Source organism: Oncorhynchus nerka, linkage group LG20 (assembly GCF_034236695.1).
Source record: "Oncorhynchus nerka isolate Pitt River linkage group LG20, Oner_Uvic_2.0, whole genome shotgun sequence".
Taxonomy (NCBI): Eukaryota; Metazoa; Chordata; class Actinopteri; order Salmoniformes; family Salmonidae; genus Oncorhynchus; species Oncorhynchus nerka.
This window is the reverse complement of record NC_088415.1, coordinates 48,333,579-48,351,373: the sequence shown is the minus strand read 5'-3', so window position 1 is coordinate 48,351,373 and position 17,795 is coordinate 48,333,579. Positions and strand designations below refer to the sequence as shown.

The following is a 17,795-nucleotide window of genomic DNA, read 5'->3' as shown; positions in this document are numbered from 1 at the left end:
TACAAAGTATTAACTTAAGGGGGCTGAATAATTTTGCACGGCCAATTTTTCAGTTTTTGATTTGTTAAAAAAGTTTGAAATATCCAATAAATGTCGTTCCACTTCATGATTGTGTCCCACTTGTTGTTGATTCTTCACAAAAAAATACAGTTTTATATCTTTATGTTTGAAGCCTGAAATGTGGCAAAAGTTCGCAAAGTTCAAGGGGGCCGAATACTTTCGCAAGGCACTGTAGGTCCTGGATGGCAGGAAGCTTGGCCCCAGTAATGTCCTGGGCCGTACACACTACCCTCTAGTGCTTTACGGTCGGGATACCAAGCTGTTGCCATACCAGGCAGTGATGCTACCTGTCAGGATGCTTTCGATGGTGCAGCTGTAGAACCTTTTGAGGATCTGGAGACCCATGCAGCGGTAGTGTTTAGTCCCAGGGTCCTTAGTTTAGTGATGAGCTTTCTGGGCACTATGGTGTTGAACGCTGAGCTGTAGTCAATGAACAGCATTCTCACATAGGTGTTCCTTTTGTCCAGGTGTGAAAGGGCGGTGTGGAGTGCAATTGAGATTGCATCATCTGTGGATCTGTTGGGGCGTATGCAAATTGGAGTGGGTCTAGGGTTTCCCGGAGAATGCTGTTGATGTGAGCCATGACAAGCCTTTCAAAGCACTTCATGGCTACTGACGTGAGTAGTCATTTAGGCAGGCTACCTTCACTTCCTTGGGCACAGGGACTGTGGTGGTATGCTTGAATCATCACTCGGTCAGGGAGAGGTTGAAAATGTCTGTGAAAACACTTGACAGTTGGTCCGCGCATGCTCGGAGTACACGCCCTGGTAATCCATCTGGCCTGCGGCCTTGTGAACATTGACCTATTTAAAAGTCTTGCTCACATCGACTACGGAGAGCGTGATCACACTGTCGTCCAAAACAGCTGGTCCTGTCATGCATGGTTCAGTGTTGATTGCCTCGAAGTGAGCACAAAAAGTATTTAGACCGTCCGGTAGTCTTGCTACACTGGACAGCTTGCGGCTGGGTTTCCCTTTGTAGTCCGTAATAGTTTTCAAGCCCTGCCACATCCGATAAGCGTCAGAGCTGGTGTAGTAGGATTCAAGCTTAGTCCTGTATTGACACTTTGCATAGTGGGATTTCTTATAAATGTCCGGATTAGTTTCCCACTCCTTGAAAGCAGCAGCTCTAGCCTTTAGCCCGACCTGACAAGGTAAAAATCTGTCGTTCTGCCCCTGAGCAAGGCAGTTAATCCACTGTACCCTGGGCGCCGAAGACGTGGATGTCGATTAAGGTAGCCCTCCACACCTCTCTGATTCAGAAGGGGGTTAAATGTGTAAGACACATTTCAATTGAATGCATTCCCCATTTTCTTTTAGCTCGGTGCGGATGTTGCCTGTAATCCATGGCTTCTGGTTGGGATATGTACGTAAGGTCACTGTGGGGACAATGTCGTCGATGCACTTATTTATGAAGCCAGTGACTGATGTGGTGTACTCCTCAATGCCACTGGATGAATCGCGGAACATATTCGAGTCTGTGCTAGCAAAACAGTCCTGTAGCTTAGCATCCGCATCATCTGTCCACTTCCGTATTGAGTACTGGTACTTCCTGCTTAGTTTTTTCTTGTAAGCAGGAATCAGGAGGATAGAATTATGGTCAGTTTTGCCAAATGGAGGGCGAGGGAAAGCTTTGTACATGTCTCTGTGTGTGGAGTAAAGGTGGTCTATAGTTGTTTTTCCTCTGGTTGCACACGATAGTGAAAACGGATTTATGTTTGTCTGCATTAAAGTCCCCATCCATTAGGAGCGCTGCTTCTGGATGAGCATTTTCTTGTTTGCTTATGGCCTTATACAGCTCGCTGAGTGCGGTTTTAGTGCCAGAATTGGTTTGTGGTGGTAAATAAATGGCTACGGAAAATATAGATAGTGTGGTGTTCAGCTTATCATGAGGTACTCTATCTCAGGCGAGCAATACTTCAAGACTTCCTTAATATTAGACATCGCACACCAGCTGTTATTGACAAATAGACACACACTACCACCCCTCGTCCTACCAAACATTGCTGTTCTGTCCTGCCGATGCACTAAAAACCCAGCCAACTGTATATTATCTGTGTCGTCGTTTACCCACGACTCCGTGAAACATAAGATATTACTGGTTTTAAAATCCCATTGGTAGGATATTCTCGAATGGATCTCATCCAGTTTATTCTCTAGTAATTGCACGTTGGCCAATCGAACAAGGCACACGGATCTGTCCCTTTGTATCTCTGTCATTTCTTAATGTGAATGAAGGGGATTTGTGCCTGGTCCAAGAGCAACAGTGTATCCTTCGTGTCAGACTCAAAAATCTTCTTCCAGTTCGAGGTGATTAGTCGCTGTTCTGATATCTTGAAGCTCTTTTTGGTCTTAAGAGACGGTAGCGGCAACATTATGTTCAAAATAAGTTACAAACAATGCGAATAAACACACAATAGCACAATTTGGTTAGGAGCCTGTAAAACGGAAGCCATCCCCTCCGACGCCATTACTCTGAAGGAGTAGTGATTATAGGATTCATTAGTTGTGTTTTATTGTGTGCATTTCTATTAGAAGTGGTTCTGTGTAACACGGTGTGCCATTGTGTGTGCTTCAGTTTCAACAGAGGTGCCTCTTCGCCAGCGCCTGATTCATGGGGGACCGGTGGTGGACCCTACCTGGGGTGAAGGTGGAGGTCCTGACATCTCCTAGTCTCTCCCCTTCTGCTGCCCTGCTGGCTGTCTGGAGCATCCCCCCTCCACGGAGAGAGGGGTGTAGCGCAGGGCTCTTGTCCTTCTATCTTCATCCCCCATCCCCTATCTCTCTCTCTCTATGACCTCCACATGACTTCATGTCTCTTCTACAGGCTCTACCGTTTACTGACAGTGCCTTGTCTACAGACATGTCTGTAACCCCCTTCCTCCTCCCACAGTTGTTCCATCTCACCACCCAAACCCCCTATCTATCAACCATCCCACCAGCCCAACAAATGTCCTTTGCTTATTTCTGTTGACTCAAACTAAATCGAGAAAAGAAACAAACCATTGTGTACTCTTGTGCGATATCAATGTTTAAGTGATGCTTTTCTCTGTCGTGTTCCGTCATGAGGTGGATGGGACAAGAAAGATTTCGAGAAGATTTCTCTTCTCGCTCTCAGAATTTGCTCCTCTCTCTCTCTCTCTCTCTCTCTCTCTCTCTCTCTGCTGGCTCTCATCTACTTGAATCAAAGACTTCAGCAATGTTCTATTCTTGCTAGCAGCAGTCATTACTGCAGTGTTGAGCGATTTTACCACGTGAGGCACTGGCGCAGACAAGCTTACTCAACCCTCTCTCATACCTTCATTTTGAAAGTCGAGGAAAGTCAGGGTATTCGCAATGGCCCTTTGTCAGTGAGTTGGGGTAAAAAAAGAAATACCCCAACTCACTGACAAAGGGATTTTCCATTTCTGTACAGGGAAGTATTTCTTCAATATAATTTGAGATGTACTTGTTTGTCCCACCTGTCCCACCGATGATTTCTTGTGCCAATAGAAGACGTGCATTCTCATCTACTTTAGGGATTCCACCATTACAGTTGCTGAGCGCCTATTCAGTCAATATTAACAAGCTCCTCTCCAGACTTACTCATGAAATGTTTATATTTATTTAGTTTGAATCTGTGTCCTTTCAATGGATTCTTGTTTATTTTATTGTTATTATTGGTGTGATTTTGTAATGAAAAAGCGGTGCGGTATTGCCTCCAAAGGAAGAAAGATCCAATTCCATAGTTATGAATTGACAAAAAAAAGCACAATTTTCTGCCCTGCACTTGCTCTGTAGATCCTGGTCTATATGCGGGAAATTAACATAGTTTGAGGTCAACGTTGGCCTCAGAGAAAGTCTGCAAAGGTTTTCATCCTAATCGAATGGCATAATAAACAGGGTTAAACATCTGCCAAGCGAGAGATAGGAGAAGATGGGAGAGGACAGGAGAGGAGTCAGGATGCTAGCCTGGCTCACTGACGTGGGCTGCTATCGCTGAAGTCTTTAGCCAAACATTACTGGGCCAGATGGCCTACAGCCCAAGAATAAATAATAGATTTATCTCCAAAAAGCAATCTACAAAATGGCTATAATCCAGGCTTGACGATGGTGGGAGTAAAAACCGACGTTACTGATGTCATAAAGAGGGAGGCGCCGCACAGCAAAGAGCCTTCTGTAATATATTTTTAAATATACATGTACATCATGGGCAGTGGCTTCTTTCTGACAGACGTCATGCTAACTCTTCTTAGCATTTTGCATAAAAAATCGAATGTTGAAGGTGTTCACACTGGATTTAGCCAGCGGCACATTGATGTCATCCTTTTGAACGAGCCGGTTGTTTGGCTGCATAGAGGTTGTGTTACCTGCTGTGTGAGTCGGGCTGTACTTGTACATGGTTCAGGCCTTTTTAACTAAGGCTTGGCAGCACATCTGAGGGCCGCATTTGCTACATCGTCTCTTGCTCGTCCTAACACCAATGCAGTAACTTTCAGTAATACTGAAAGTATGGATTTTCACTATTTCCCTTTTAGCCGAAATGTCTGTATTTCAGAAAGCTAAATCAGTCCTAGTAGGATATGTCATTCTCAATATTGTATTCATGCTACATTGAGCTCCAAAACTATTGGGACAGTGTCACACTATTTGTTGTTTTGGCTCTCTACACCAGCACTTTTTTACCATGATTACGGATAGTCCTGAATGAATCGTGAATAATGATAAGTGAGAAAGTTAGACACACAAATATCATAATCCCCCAGAATGCTAACCTCCCCTGTTATTGTCATGGTGAGAGGTTAGCATGTTTGTGCGTCTAACTTACTGACTCATCATTATTCACAATTCATTCAGGACTACCATATTCATGGTAGCATCCACATTCATGTAGCAGTCTTTTAGAAACCTTCTATTCTTATTTACAATAAAAGTGACTCCGAAATGAAAGAATACATTATTTACCATTCATTTCTATTGGGCACAAAATAATCTGAAACAGCCAAAACAAACAGCAAATGCATCTAACAAGTTTGTAGAGTCACAAGCTTGATGTAATCATTGCATGCTATATGGGACCAAATAATAAACTTTTGACCATTTTAATACCCATATAAGTGAATTTGGCCCAATACTTTTGGTCCCCTAAAATGGGAAGGACTATTTACAAAAAGTGGTGTAATTTCTAAATGGTTCACCTGGTATGGATGAAGTCTGCACTTTAACCTCACATATAATTTCAGATGTGAAGTGCTGGAGTGCAGAGCCCAAACAACGACAAATGTGTCACTGTCCCAGCTCACTGTATATTCTGAAATCACTGGTAGCTGTAGCTATTTTGAAATGAAGTTGTATGCTATTCTGAAGTGATCACTGAACATTTTGTGCAATTATCTCTCTCCGTCGTTCAACTGCCTGCCTAACTCCTAATCTTGCCCAATGAATGAAAAGTGCATTTTTTGCTTTCTGTTTTCTTAATAATGTTGCACTGATGATCATGATGATGACGATGTTGATGATTTTGTATTGTATTTCACTTTGCCTCTATGGGTCCAAACTTTTTGTTATGTGGTGAGAAATTGAGGTTGCGAATCCTAACTTCTATTTATGAGAAATGTTCACTGAGTGAAAACGTTACTTCGGTGGAAATTAGCCCCTAACACAGTACTTGAAATTCTGTTTGAGGCTTCTGAGTCCTTTAGCTGAGGGCTTGTGATCTGTGACTGTCAGGATGGCCATTGGCTGTTTAAAGAGTACAGTATGATGATAGTCGGCTCGACGTATACGCCGACAGTGTTGTACGTTTTCTTTTCATTTCCTATTTTCTTTGGAAGCATTTTGTTTTCTATAAGATCATTATTATTACGTGTGTGTCTATTTGGTGTTATTACACCATTGATAATAACATCATGATTATGATTTATAAGCTAAACTGGTGTTCTTGGAGGTATACAGTAATTATATCAGTTATTTTATATCCGCTCTTTAAATTGACTTGAATATGATGTCGACATAGTAGTTGGTTGCAATATGCCTGATTTGAGTAGTGGTATACTGACTGTTCCTGTGTTTGGATGAAGACTGTTTCCCCCCTCTTGCACTGACTCAGCCCAAACGCCTTCTGTCCAGGCATATAGCGCTGATGCAATGAGATGGTCAGAAATAACAACATCATTAAATATTTAATAGTTTAATAAAAATGTATGAAGGAAATATGATCTCCGCTCATTCCTGTCTCTATGTAATGATAGTTTAGTGCCTTCTTGAGTGCTGTAGTAATGTGATTTGCTGATGTCCTTGGACAGTTAGCACAAGATTGACTTCATAAGCAGGGAAATGTGAAGTGATTTTCTTCTGCATGTGTTATTTCTTAGGTAAAAGCTAAAGACCAAATAATGCAACTATTGTCTTATGTCATATTTAGTTAGCTGTACTCAGTTATACTCCTCTTTTGTTGTTATGCTCTTGTGTACTGTAATGTGACTTGCCAATCAATGTCCATGCCTTTCATAAAACCATATATTTTCCTTTCAGGAGGAGAAATACATTATTTTAGGAGGAAATAAACTAAACCACTTATATCTTATAACTTTGCATATCTGTCTAACAGGGTAATAAAAGTATTTCTATAGCTTTTTATTGCATTCTAAAGTAGCTGTTTATCAGCCTCATATCAACACTCACTACTGTAAAGACCACTCCCTACTGTAAAGACCACTCCCTACTGTAAAGACCACTCACTACTGTAAAGACCACTCACTACTGTAAAGACCACTCCCTACTGTAAAGACCACTCACTACTGTAAAGACCACTCACTACTGTAAAGACCACTCCCTACTGTAAAGACCACTCACTACTGTAAAGACCACTCCCTACTGTAAAGACCACTCCCTACTGTAAAGACCACTCCCTACTGTAAAGACCACTCCCTACTGTAAAGACCACTCACTACTGTAAAGACCACTCCCTACTGTAAAGACCACTCCCTACTGTAAATACCACTCACTACTGTAAAGACCACTCCCTACTGTAAAGACCACTCACTACTGTAAAGACCACTCCCTACTGTAAAGACCACTCACTACTGTAAAGACCACTCCCTACTGTAAAGACCACTCACTACTGTAAAGACCACTCCCTACTGTAAAGACCACTCACTACTGTAAAGACCACTCACTACTGTAAAGACCACTCACTATTGTAAAAAGAGAACCCCTAACTGGAAAGGCCACTCCTTACTGTAGCAGGAATGGTTCACTTTTCCTTTGAAGCAGTTTACAGGAATAATGGTTGTTTGTTAGGAAAATCATGACTGGTGAAATGGTGTGTGCCCAGATAAGATACTTACAGGAATCACACTTCTTGAAAAAAAACGTTCAAAGAAACTTGGAAGACAAACAATCCGCCATCATTGACACAATGGGAAAAACAAATGATTTATTTTTGAAATGTTGAAATGGCATGGGTGACCGAGGAAAAACTAATTGGTACAATTTAAGGCCAAGTGGCAAACAATAATGCAGGCACTAGGAATGGGGGTGTGGGCATGCAGGTCTGGGCAGAGGAGATGTAGTCATTGTGTGTGTCTGTAAGTTGTTAGTATGTATATGTTTGTTTTTGGAATGTAAAAAATAAGAAACAATATATTTAATACAAATGAAATAAACCGATTCTAACAGGAAGTGGGAAACACCATGAATCATTAGTTCCTACCAAGACCAACCATTCATGTCTATGTCATTCTGGTCAATCCTGATTAGGTAAGTGCTGTACAAAGCTATGCAATATTTTCCTAAACCTAGACCATGCCTGTGTTGTTTTTCATTTATTGTAGTATTGTAAACTAAATATATATCAGAATAGTACAATGAACTATACATGTATATACACTTACAATTTCAGCATTGTGTTTTGGCATACTCTTATTTTCAAATCAGATAAGACAGCTGAACTTTGTTCTTTAACTGAACATTTTGAGTGGAGGTTTCTAAGGTATTGAGTTTCAATGTCTGCTCGGACTTGTATATACACTACAATGCTTTCAGTGTGTTGTGAAAGTAATGTCGGACGGATTTGTTTTGAAAAACATTACCTATACTGTTGTACTGTGGCCAACAAATCTGATACTGTAGATATGAATAGATTTCACCCAGATTGTGACTGAATATTACAACATATTTGATCCACATATTGTATTATTTATGCAAAATAACAATTTTATAAAGGAAAATCTCAAAACAATATCAGTTAAATCAAGGTGCAAGGATTGGAATTCATGTATGAATTTCATTATGAATGTTATTTGTAACTTTCTTGTCAGAAAAATGACACTGAGCACACCGTTATCAATTGTTAAAACAATTGGATGGAGTGTGCAGTCTCTCACCGTTGAGTTCTATATTCAGTCTTCTTTGATTCAAATCAAATCAAATTTGATTAGTCACAGGTGTAGACCTTACTGTGAAATGCTTCCTTACGAGCCCCTGACGGCCGTGGGCCTTAACCACATGGCCATGTGCCTTTCAATAAGCACTCTGGCGATCTGTGGACTTGTGAACCAGGTATCTGGCCTACTACATATCATGTCTTTTAATTAAAGGCTCCCTTTGTGAGACTGGGTATCCTGGTGAATGGGGTAGCGGTGGTGGCGGTGAAGTCGTGTCCTGAGCCCACGGTGCGCGGCATGCAGCGCATATTGCCCGTGGTGACAATGCACTGCAGGGGCCACAGCACGATGACCACCAGCAGCACCATCAACACGATGAAGAGCAGCAGCCGCTTCCAGCCGTTCAGACGCTCCAGGAAGCCTATGCGCTGGGGCCATGTCTGAGCAAGGACCTCACCTGCCTTGCTGGCCCCGATGTCGATGGAGATGCAGAAGGCTGAGGTGGAGCTGGGTGTTCCGGGGTTGGCCTCCAGTGGCCGCTTGTAGCACAGCTTCTCCCCATCAAGCCACACAGGTTCCTCGTGCTGCTGGTGGCTGGGCAGTTTACACAGTACCTCTTGGCTGGTGGCCAGGGCAGGCGGACCCTCCTCGGTTAGGAGGGTAGGGTGGCGGCAGAATGGACAAGGGATCTTGCTGCTGCCTCCTTCCTGTTCTCCTAGCGAAATGGCCATGAGGCGCGACAGGCACTCCAGGCAGAAGGTGTGGGTGCACTCCAGCAGCTTGGGTGTCTTGAAGACATTGTCGTAGGTGTTGTAGCAGATGGAGCACTCGGGTTGGCTACCAAAAGCAACCATTTTGTCCAGGTCCACATTCTCTTCCTGGGGCATCACCTTGGTGTGCCACATCTGAGGGATCTGCGCCATCTTGAAGGGGTGTTCTGTATCCTTTTCTCCTTTTCTTTGGTCTTGATTGGCACTCCCTCTTTTTCCCCCTTTATCTTCTTTGTTTTTGGTGTGGATTATCTGAGAATGAATGAAAATCCAGATTATTTATATTTTAATGACGTGTTCAGATTCTAGTAAAAATAATGGGCCAGACACCATGTAAAATGTATTTTTAGCATCAAGCAGTGTGTACATAATCCCAAATGGCTAACAGGATTTCATTCAAGAGCATATTATACAGTAGGTCATAAAGGTCTACGTCCTCTTGCAGGCGGAGTTCCATTATGTTATTCCCTTCAGAATATGATTACATTCTGACCTAATTTAAGGAGATTACACTCACGGTAGTCCCAAATAATTCAGCATTTGGTGGAATTTTATCATAAAGTAAGGTGTATAAATGTAATGTATTTTTACATATTTACATACATTTGAAGTCGGAAGTTTACATACACCTTAGCCAAATACATTTAAACTCAGTTTTTCACAATTCCTGACATTTAATCCTAGTAAAAATTCCCTGTTTTAGGTCAGTTAGGATCACCACTTTATTTTAAGAATGTGAAATGTCAGAATAATAGTAGAGAATTATTTATTTCAGCTTTCATTTCTTTCATCACATTCCCGGTGGTTTAGACGTTTGCATACACTCAATTAGTATTTGGTAGCATTGCCTTTAAATTGTTTAACTTGGGTCAAATGTTTCGGGTAGCCTTCTACAAGCTTCCCACAATAAGTTGGCTGAATTCCGGCCCATTCCTCCTGACAGAGCTGGTGTAACTGAGTCAGGTTTGTAGGCCTTTTTCAGTTCTGCCCTCAAATTTTCTATGGGATTGAGGTCAGGGCTTTGTGATGGCCACTCCAATACCTTGAATTTGTTGTCCTTCAGCCATTTTGCCACAACTTTGGAAGTATGCTTGGGGTCATTGTCCATTTGGAAGATCCATTTTTGACCAAGCTTTAACTTCCTGACTGATGTCTTGAGATGTTGCTTCAATATATCCACATAATTGTCCAACCTCATGATGCCATCTATTTTGTGAAGTGCACCAGTCCCTCCTGCAGCAAAGCACCCCCATAACATGATGCTGCCACCCCCGTTCTTCACAGTTGGGATGGTTTTTCTTCGGTTTGCAAGCCTCACCTTTTTTCCTCCAAACATATCAATGGTCAAAATGGCCAAACAGTTCTATTTTTGTTTCATCAGACCAGGGGACATTTCTCCAAAAAGTATGATCTTTGTCCCCATGTGCAGTTGCAAAACGTAGTCTGGCTTTTTTATGGCGGTTTTGGAGCAGCGGCTTCTTCCTTGCTGAGCGGCCTTTCAAGTTATGTCAATATAGGACTCGTTTTACTATGGATATAGATACTTTTGTACCTGTTTCCTCCAGCATCTTCACAAGGTCCTTTGCTGTTGTTCTGGGATTGATTTGCACTTTTCGCACCAAAGTACGTTCATCTCCAGGAGACAGAATGCGTCTCCTTCCTGAGCGGTATGACGGCTGCGTGGTCCCATGGAGTTTATACTTGCATATTATTGTTTGTACAGATGAACGTGGTACCTTCAGGCGTTTGGAAATTGCTTCCAAGTATGAACCAGACTTGTGGAGGTCTACAATTTATTTCTGTAAACAATTGTTGGAAAAATTACTTGTGTCATGCACAAAGTTGGTGTCCTAACCGACTTGTCAAAACTATAGTTTGTTAAAAAATTAATTTGTGGAGTGTTTGAAAAACTAGTTTTAATGACTCCAACCTAAGTGTATGTAAACTTCCGACTTCAACTGTATATCGGTCCCAATCCAAATCATCCTATCAAATGCATTTTGACATCAAAATGTACATTCATCAGTTTAATTGAATACTGTGACAACAAAAATGAGGTCAACCAAACAAAAACCTGATCTTAAAAACAGCATTTATAAGAATTATGTAAATACAGAAAATATTTGCTCTGTGGGATATGAATATTCAAATAGTATGTGACAACTGTGTTCAATTTGGAGTTTGTGACAGCAACTACAGTGGGGCAAAAAATTATTTAGTCAGCCAACAATTGTGCAAGTTCTCCCACTTAAAAAGATGAGAGAGGCCTGTAATTTTCATCATAGGTACACTTCAACTATGACAGACAAAATGAGAATGAACTTTTTTTTTCTTTTTTTTTTGCTAAATTGCACAGTCCTGGGCCTTTTCATCTCACAAGCATTTTTTTCACCAAAACAGGAACATAATAATAATGAACTGGAACATGTAATGCTTTGCTGCTGAACCCCTAATTATCACAATGAAATACTTTAAGATCTTCTATGGAGAAAACACCTTCCATTCTAATGAGTCCTGTGCGGATGTGACCATCGAGCTAAATAGACAACTCAAGCGTGTTCGTGAGTGTCTAAGCTTTCCATGAAGGGGTCATTGTCTGTAGCTCAAACCGTTTGGACTTTGGAGATGTTTCCGTGAGAACAACCTATTTCGGCATGTTGTCTCACAAACTGTGCTTTAGCACAGCTCCCTTCTACCACAGAGGCGTGTGGCTGCTATGGGCGTATCCAGGGCAACAAAAAGTCTGTAGCTGAAACACGGACTCAGGAGGTGTTCAGAACCACTCACATTTCAGCTCTTTCATATTGGGGCGCTGTATTGAAGCCACCGTGCAGCCATCAGGCTTTGGAGACCTTTACATTGATACATGTATTCTACACAGACACTTTAACGCATACTTTTAACTTATATTATGTGAGCTAAACATAACAAAAATATATATTTTTAAATCTATATTTTGAAAATAGTAAAAAATAAAGAAAAACCCTTGAATGAGTCGGTGTGTCCAGACTTTTGACTGGTACTGTACATCATTGCTTACTACCAACTAAACGCACTGTAAAGTCATTAGGCAACCTCTTGCATCCCCTGGGCAATGTTCATCGGGGAAACGTTGTAGATAGAAATGTTATGAATAGAGCTGACACGATTGTTCATTCTTCCTGTCAGAGGCTTTTTTGTTCTACATCAAAGATATCATTTATTTCACTTTTATTTAACCAGGAAAGACCGTTGAGTTAAAGAAACCTCTTTTACGAGGGCGATCAGGAAACCGACATGATCTATATCTGAGCATTTCACAAACGCTGTGCACCGGCTGAATGAGGCCCAGCTGTTGAAAGCATCTTTCTAGTGAGTGGGGAACAGTTATGTGGGACTCTCATCAGGCAGTACTAGGGATGGACACAGATCTCTTTGTTATTCCCGGTTTTCGCAGACGTCAGGATGGGCACCCTCCACAGGGACCTCCCTCTGGCCAGAGCCTCAAAGTCACCCAGCCAACCATCAGTCTGATAAACAGCCAGATAGTGTTATAGCACCACCACTATTGTACCACAACCATTAGCCATTAGCCATCCAGTATTGTATACCATGAGTCAATACATTTTAGAATTACCTTTGGTAGCGATTACAGCTGTCTTTCTGGGTAAGTCTCTAAGAGCTTTCCACACCTGGATTGTGCAACATTTGCCCCTTATTCTTTAAAGAATTCTTCAAGCTCTGTCAAATTGGTTGTTGATTTACTGCTAGACAACCATTTTCAAGTCTTTCCAAAGATTTTCTAGCAGATTTAAATGAAAACTGTAACTCGGCCACTCAGGAACATTCACTGTCTTCTTGGTAAGCAACTCTGGTGTATATTTGGCCTTGTGTTTTAGGTTATTGTGCTGCTGAAAGGTAAATTAATCTCCCAGTGTCTGGTGGAAAGCTAACTGAACCAGGTTTTCTAGTAGCATTTTGCCTGTGCTTAGCTCCATTCCATGTATTTTTTTTAATCCTAAACTGCCCAGTCCTTGCCAATGACAAGCAAACCCATAACATGATGCAGCCACCACTATGCTTGAAAATATGGAGAGTGGTACTCAGTAATGTGTTGTATTGGATTTGCCCCAAACATAACACTTTGTATTCAGGACAAAAAGGGAATAACTTTGCCACATTTTTTTACAGTATTACTTTAGTGCCTTGTTGCAAACAGGATGCATGTTTTGGAATATTTTTATTCTGTACAATTTTTATTCTGTACAAGGTTAGTATTGTGGAGTAACTACACTGTTGTTGATCCATCCTCAGTTTTCTCCCATCACAGCCATTAAACTGTTTTAAAGTCACCATTGGCCTCATTGTGAAATCCCTGAGCGGTTTTCTTCCTCCTCGGCGACTGAGTTAAGAAAGACATGTATCTATGTGGGTGTATTGATACACCATCCAAAGTGTAATTAATAACTCCCCCTTGCTGAAAGGGATATTCAACTTATTTCATCTTGCCATAACAAAGGGGTTGAATACTTATTGACTCAAGACATTTCACCTTTTCATTTTTTATTACTTTGTAAAGATTTCTAAAAACATATTTCCACTTTGACATTATGGGATAATGTGTGTGACAAAATATCTCAATATAATCATAATCATAATCAATTAATCATGGCTGTAACACCACAAAATGTGGAAAAAGTCAAGGAGTGTGAATACTCTCTGAAGGCACTGTAACTACATATGCCACTTCCTGACAAATGACAAACTTACTGGTATTGGTTTGGGTGTGATTGACACCTGTGTTCCGCTAATGCAGGATAGGTAGGTAGCTAGTAGGTACAGGACAGGTGATACAGTAGCTGTGATGGGGAGGTTTCGGGGGGTTGCATGTGTTCCCCCTCGACACACAGCAGCCCTACCCCTCTCTGTCCGGGCCCAGCTCTGCCAGCCGGCTGGTACAATGTGTCTGCTTGTTCTTCCTGTCCTCTCATTGCTCCATCTACCTGTTGGCATTCCTGCAGTGCCAGCCTTTGCCCAGGCCTCCTGTCTCTCTCTCTATCTACAGTATCTCTCTCTCTCTCTCTCTCTCTCTCACACACACACACACACACACACACACACACACACACACACACCACCATTTCAGACACAGAAACAACTGGAGGCCCCCAAAAGAAGTCTTGATGAATCCCCTAACTTCCTACGCAAACTACAATGTAGCAACTGCTCTGATGTTGGGAACAATGTAAAACAATCAACTAAGTAGACCAAGTGAGAATATCTGCAGCTTATCTGTGGCCTATGGGTTTAATTCCAACCTTTGTTAAACTTGTTATGCCACTGTTAACCTCCCACGATCCCAATCCACTGTTTGCACTTCAGGTAGAAGTTACCCCCAAAGCACAGATCTAAAATCAGCTTACCCTCCCTAACTCCTAGCTGGAACAATCAGGTTTATTTAACAGTCAACAAACCACAACACCAACCACATATCAGTGCTTATGGGCACATTTTATTGTGTGGGACCACTGACAGTTAGTCATTAATATAATCTTTTTTAGGTATGTCGGACCTGATTATCTACCACAGGAACATAAGGAAGGAGAGCCTTTGTTTTGCAGACTGGTGCTCCCTGAAGTTTGAACCCTCCCTCCCTGCCTGCCCTGTCTCTATCTATACGAAACGCTTTGGATATCAGCGGCATGTTTTCACCCTATCGCCATTTTAGCCGAGTAACGCGGTTTTGTGACTGCCTCCAAATCTATTCATGCTGCCTGAGCTGAGATATTTTGTGTTGTTATGTGTTGTGTTTTTCAGATTCTCAGAGTGGAATCTTAGCTTGTTTAAAGTCATTGGTAACATTAGATGTCTTTCATGAATCTTTATACATTGTGTATCAATGTTTACAATTAATTAAATACGTATTTATTAACAGTTTATAAATAGTTTATCAATGCTTATTCATTAAAGCTATTTTAAAATGTTACCAAGTCATCCTTTTTAAATGGTAAGCCAAGCTAAGTGCAGTAGGCTACAGTGCCTACGATTCTTCGAAGCAAAGCAGGTAGAGTTATGTGTTGACTTTTTCGGGCAGCAGCTGTTGTTTTCAACTGACTAGCCAGAGGCGGACTGGGACCAGAAATCGTCTCTGGAATTTCTCACACAACAGACCATTTTTTTTCTTAGTGGCCCCCACAACAGCCAACTGTTTTCCCTTGAGGCCCCCACACCAGCCCATTTTATTCCTTGAGACCTCCATTATTAGCCAGATAATAATCATTTAGCTCATTTCTTTTGTTGACATGCCCACTTCGGCTAAAAATTGACCAGCCCATATCTGGCCCCGAATGCTCGAAATTGCCAGATGACTTGTCCACCCCGGAGCATGACCTTTGTTTTCTTCAGCTGTGTGTATTTTGAGGTCAGCTGGTGCATAGACAGTTGAACTGCCTTTCTCTTCCATTGCAGCTCTACCTGTTCTCCAATTCTAAAGTAAACGTAACTTGATCCTCAGAAACGTGAGGTGTGCAACAGCATACAGTTCTGCTCAAAAACCTTGCTCTGGTATGAAGTTAATTGATTCACACGTTAAAACATAATCTAAAACAAAAAATGTTTTATCCTGTACCAGTTGGGACAATCTCATATGTTTGCACTGTTTACATATAAGCTAAGGTCAACAAAAGTTGAAAAGTTCCTGCTGAGGTTTCCTCTTACCTGTATAGTGAAAATATTGTCAGATGACCCTCTTTCTCTTTCTAGTGTATTACAGGTATTTCCTGATCGATTCTTCCTTCTGTAGACAAAAACACATCTTCAGGCCAAGTTGGACGACTGGGGGGGGTCCCACGGAGGAGGTGTGAATTGTGGGGATCACTCTGCAGCTATAGTATTCCCTGGTCATTGGAAGCGATAACGAATGGAAGTCAAGCAAGCTGCAGGTGTGCTCCGACAAACCATCACAGTAGCATGAGGTGTTTGCATTAGCCCAGGGGTGCTTCTATCTCTGTCCGTTGGTCGTCTCTCACCTGCTCTACTCTGCCGACTCCCTTTCCAGCTCTCTATGTCAATGACACTGCGGGCAGGGGAACAAAAAGGTGGCCTTGAGGGAGCGTCTGAAGGGGTAGGACAAGGGGGAGAGGGGGAGGGGAGAGGGATAGGCTAAGGAGAATCCAACACATTGTTTCCTCTCTACCTTACACTCCCTTTCCTTACTCCCCATCTCCTTCCCTCTCTCTCCTCACTTTCTCTCTCCTGCTCTTTCTGTCTCTCTTATATCCCACCAACACACTCATGCAAAAACACACTGAGACAATCAAATCAAATGTTGTCACTGCTCTCACCCTATGAAAGGTAAGGTTGGGAGTGTTCAGATACCACCCAGCCCATCAAACTGTTCTCAGAGCCTTCCCATCTACTGTGTGTGATCGCACTTATAAAATAGTATAAGATTCTCAGCGCATCAGACCATATGAATGGGTTTGTACTGTCATAACACATCTCTCAGAGACTGCGTTTCTCATTGACAATAAATTGACAAGCTCATTGCAGTCCCTTCTGCTTTGGACACTAATTTGTGGTTACACGTGAAAGTTTACCTGGGTCACTTTAGGATTGCAAAATTCCGGTAACTTTCCAAAAATTCCCAGGTTTTGAAGAAATCCCTGTTGGAAGATTCCTGGAAACTGGAGGGAATAAGCAGGAAATCCATAACCCTCCAACCAGTATTTCTGGAAACTGGAGGGAATAAGCAGGAAATCCATAACCCTCCAACCAGTATTTCTGGAAACTGGAGGGAATAAGCAGGAAATCGATAACCCTCCAACCAGTATTTCTGGAAACTAGAGGGAATAAGCAGGAAATCCATAACCCTCCAACCAGTATTTCTGGAAACTGGGGGGAATAAGCAGGAAATCCATAACCCTCCAACCAGTATTCCTGGAAACTGGAGGAATAAGCAGGAAATCCATAACCCTCCAACCAGTATTTCTGGAAACTGGAGGGAATAAGCAGGAAATCCATAACCCTCCAACCAATATTCCTGGAAACTGGAGGGGATAAGCAGGAAATCCATAACCCTCCAACCAGTATTTCTGGAAACTGGAGGGAATAAGCAGGAAATCCATAACCCTCCAACCAGTATTTCTGGAAACTGGAGGGAATAAGCAGGAAATCGATAACCCTCCAACCAGTATTTCTGGACACTGGAGGGAATAAGCAGGAAATCCATAACCCTCCAACCAGAATTTCTGGAAACTGTAGGGAATAAGCAGGAAATCCATAACCCTCCAACCAGTATTTGTGGAAACTGGAGGGAATAAGCAGGAAATCCATAACCCTCCAACCAGTATTTCTAGAAACTGGAGGGAATAAGCAGGAAATCGATAACCCTCCAACCAGTATTTCTGGACACTGGAGGGAATAAGCAGGAAATCCATAACCCTCCAACCAGTATTTCTGGACACTGGAGGGAATAAGCAGGAAATCCATAACCCTCCAACCAGTATTTCTGGACACTGGAGGAAATAAGCAGGAAATCCATAACCCTCCAACCAGTATTTCTGGACACTGGAGGGAATAAGCAGGAAATCCATAACCCTCCAACCAGTATTTCTGGAAAC

General features: G+C 42.0%; 2 protein-coding genes across 5 annotated transcripts in view; one reads left to right on the top strand and one right to left on the bottom strand.

The window, feature by feature from the left end:
* Positions 1-6,840, top strand: part of LOC115102581 (tyrosine-protein phosphatase non-receptor type 11-like) — a 92,532-nt gene extending 85,692 nt beyond the window's left edge. For all 4 annotated transcript variants that reach the window (XM_029622680.2, XM_029622678.2, XM_029622682.2 and 1 more), the window contains exon 16: positions 2,638-6,840. The gene's annotated coding sequence lies outside the window, so the exon portion shown is untranslated. The remainder of the gene's footprint in view (positions 1-2,637) is intronic.
* A 621-nt stretch (positions 6,841-7,461) lies between these two features.
* LOC115102582 (RING finger protein 223) lies at positions 7,462-16,427 on the bottom strand. The gene is made up of 2 exons (XM_029622683.2): positions 15,892-16,427; positions 7,462-9,447 (listed from the first exon to the last, which is right to left on the bottom strand). Exon 2 carries the CDS (start codon positions 9,346-9,348, stop codon positions 8,629-8,631), a length of 720 nt encoding a protein of 239 aa, XP_029478543.1. The 5' UTR covers positions 9,349-9,447; positions 15,892-16,427; the 3' UTR covers positions 7,462-8,628.
* Between the last annotated feature and the right edge of the window lie 1,368 nt (positions 16,428-17,795).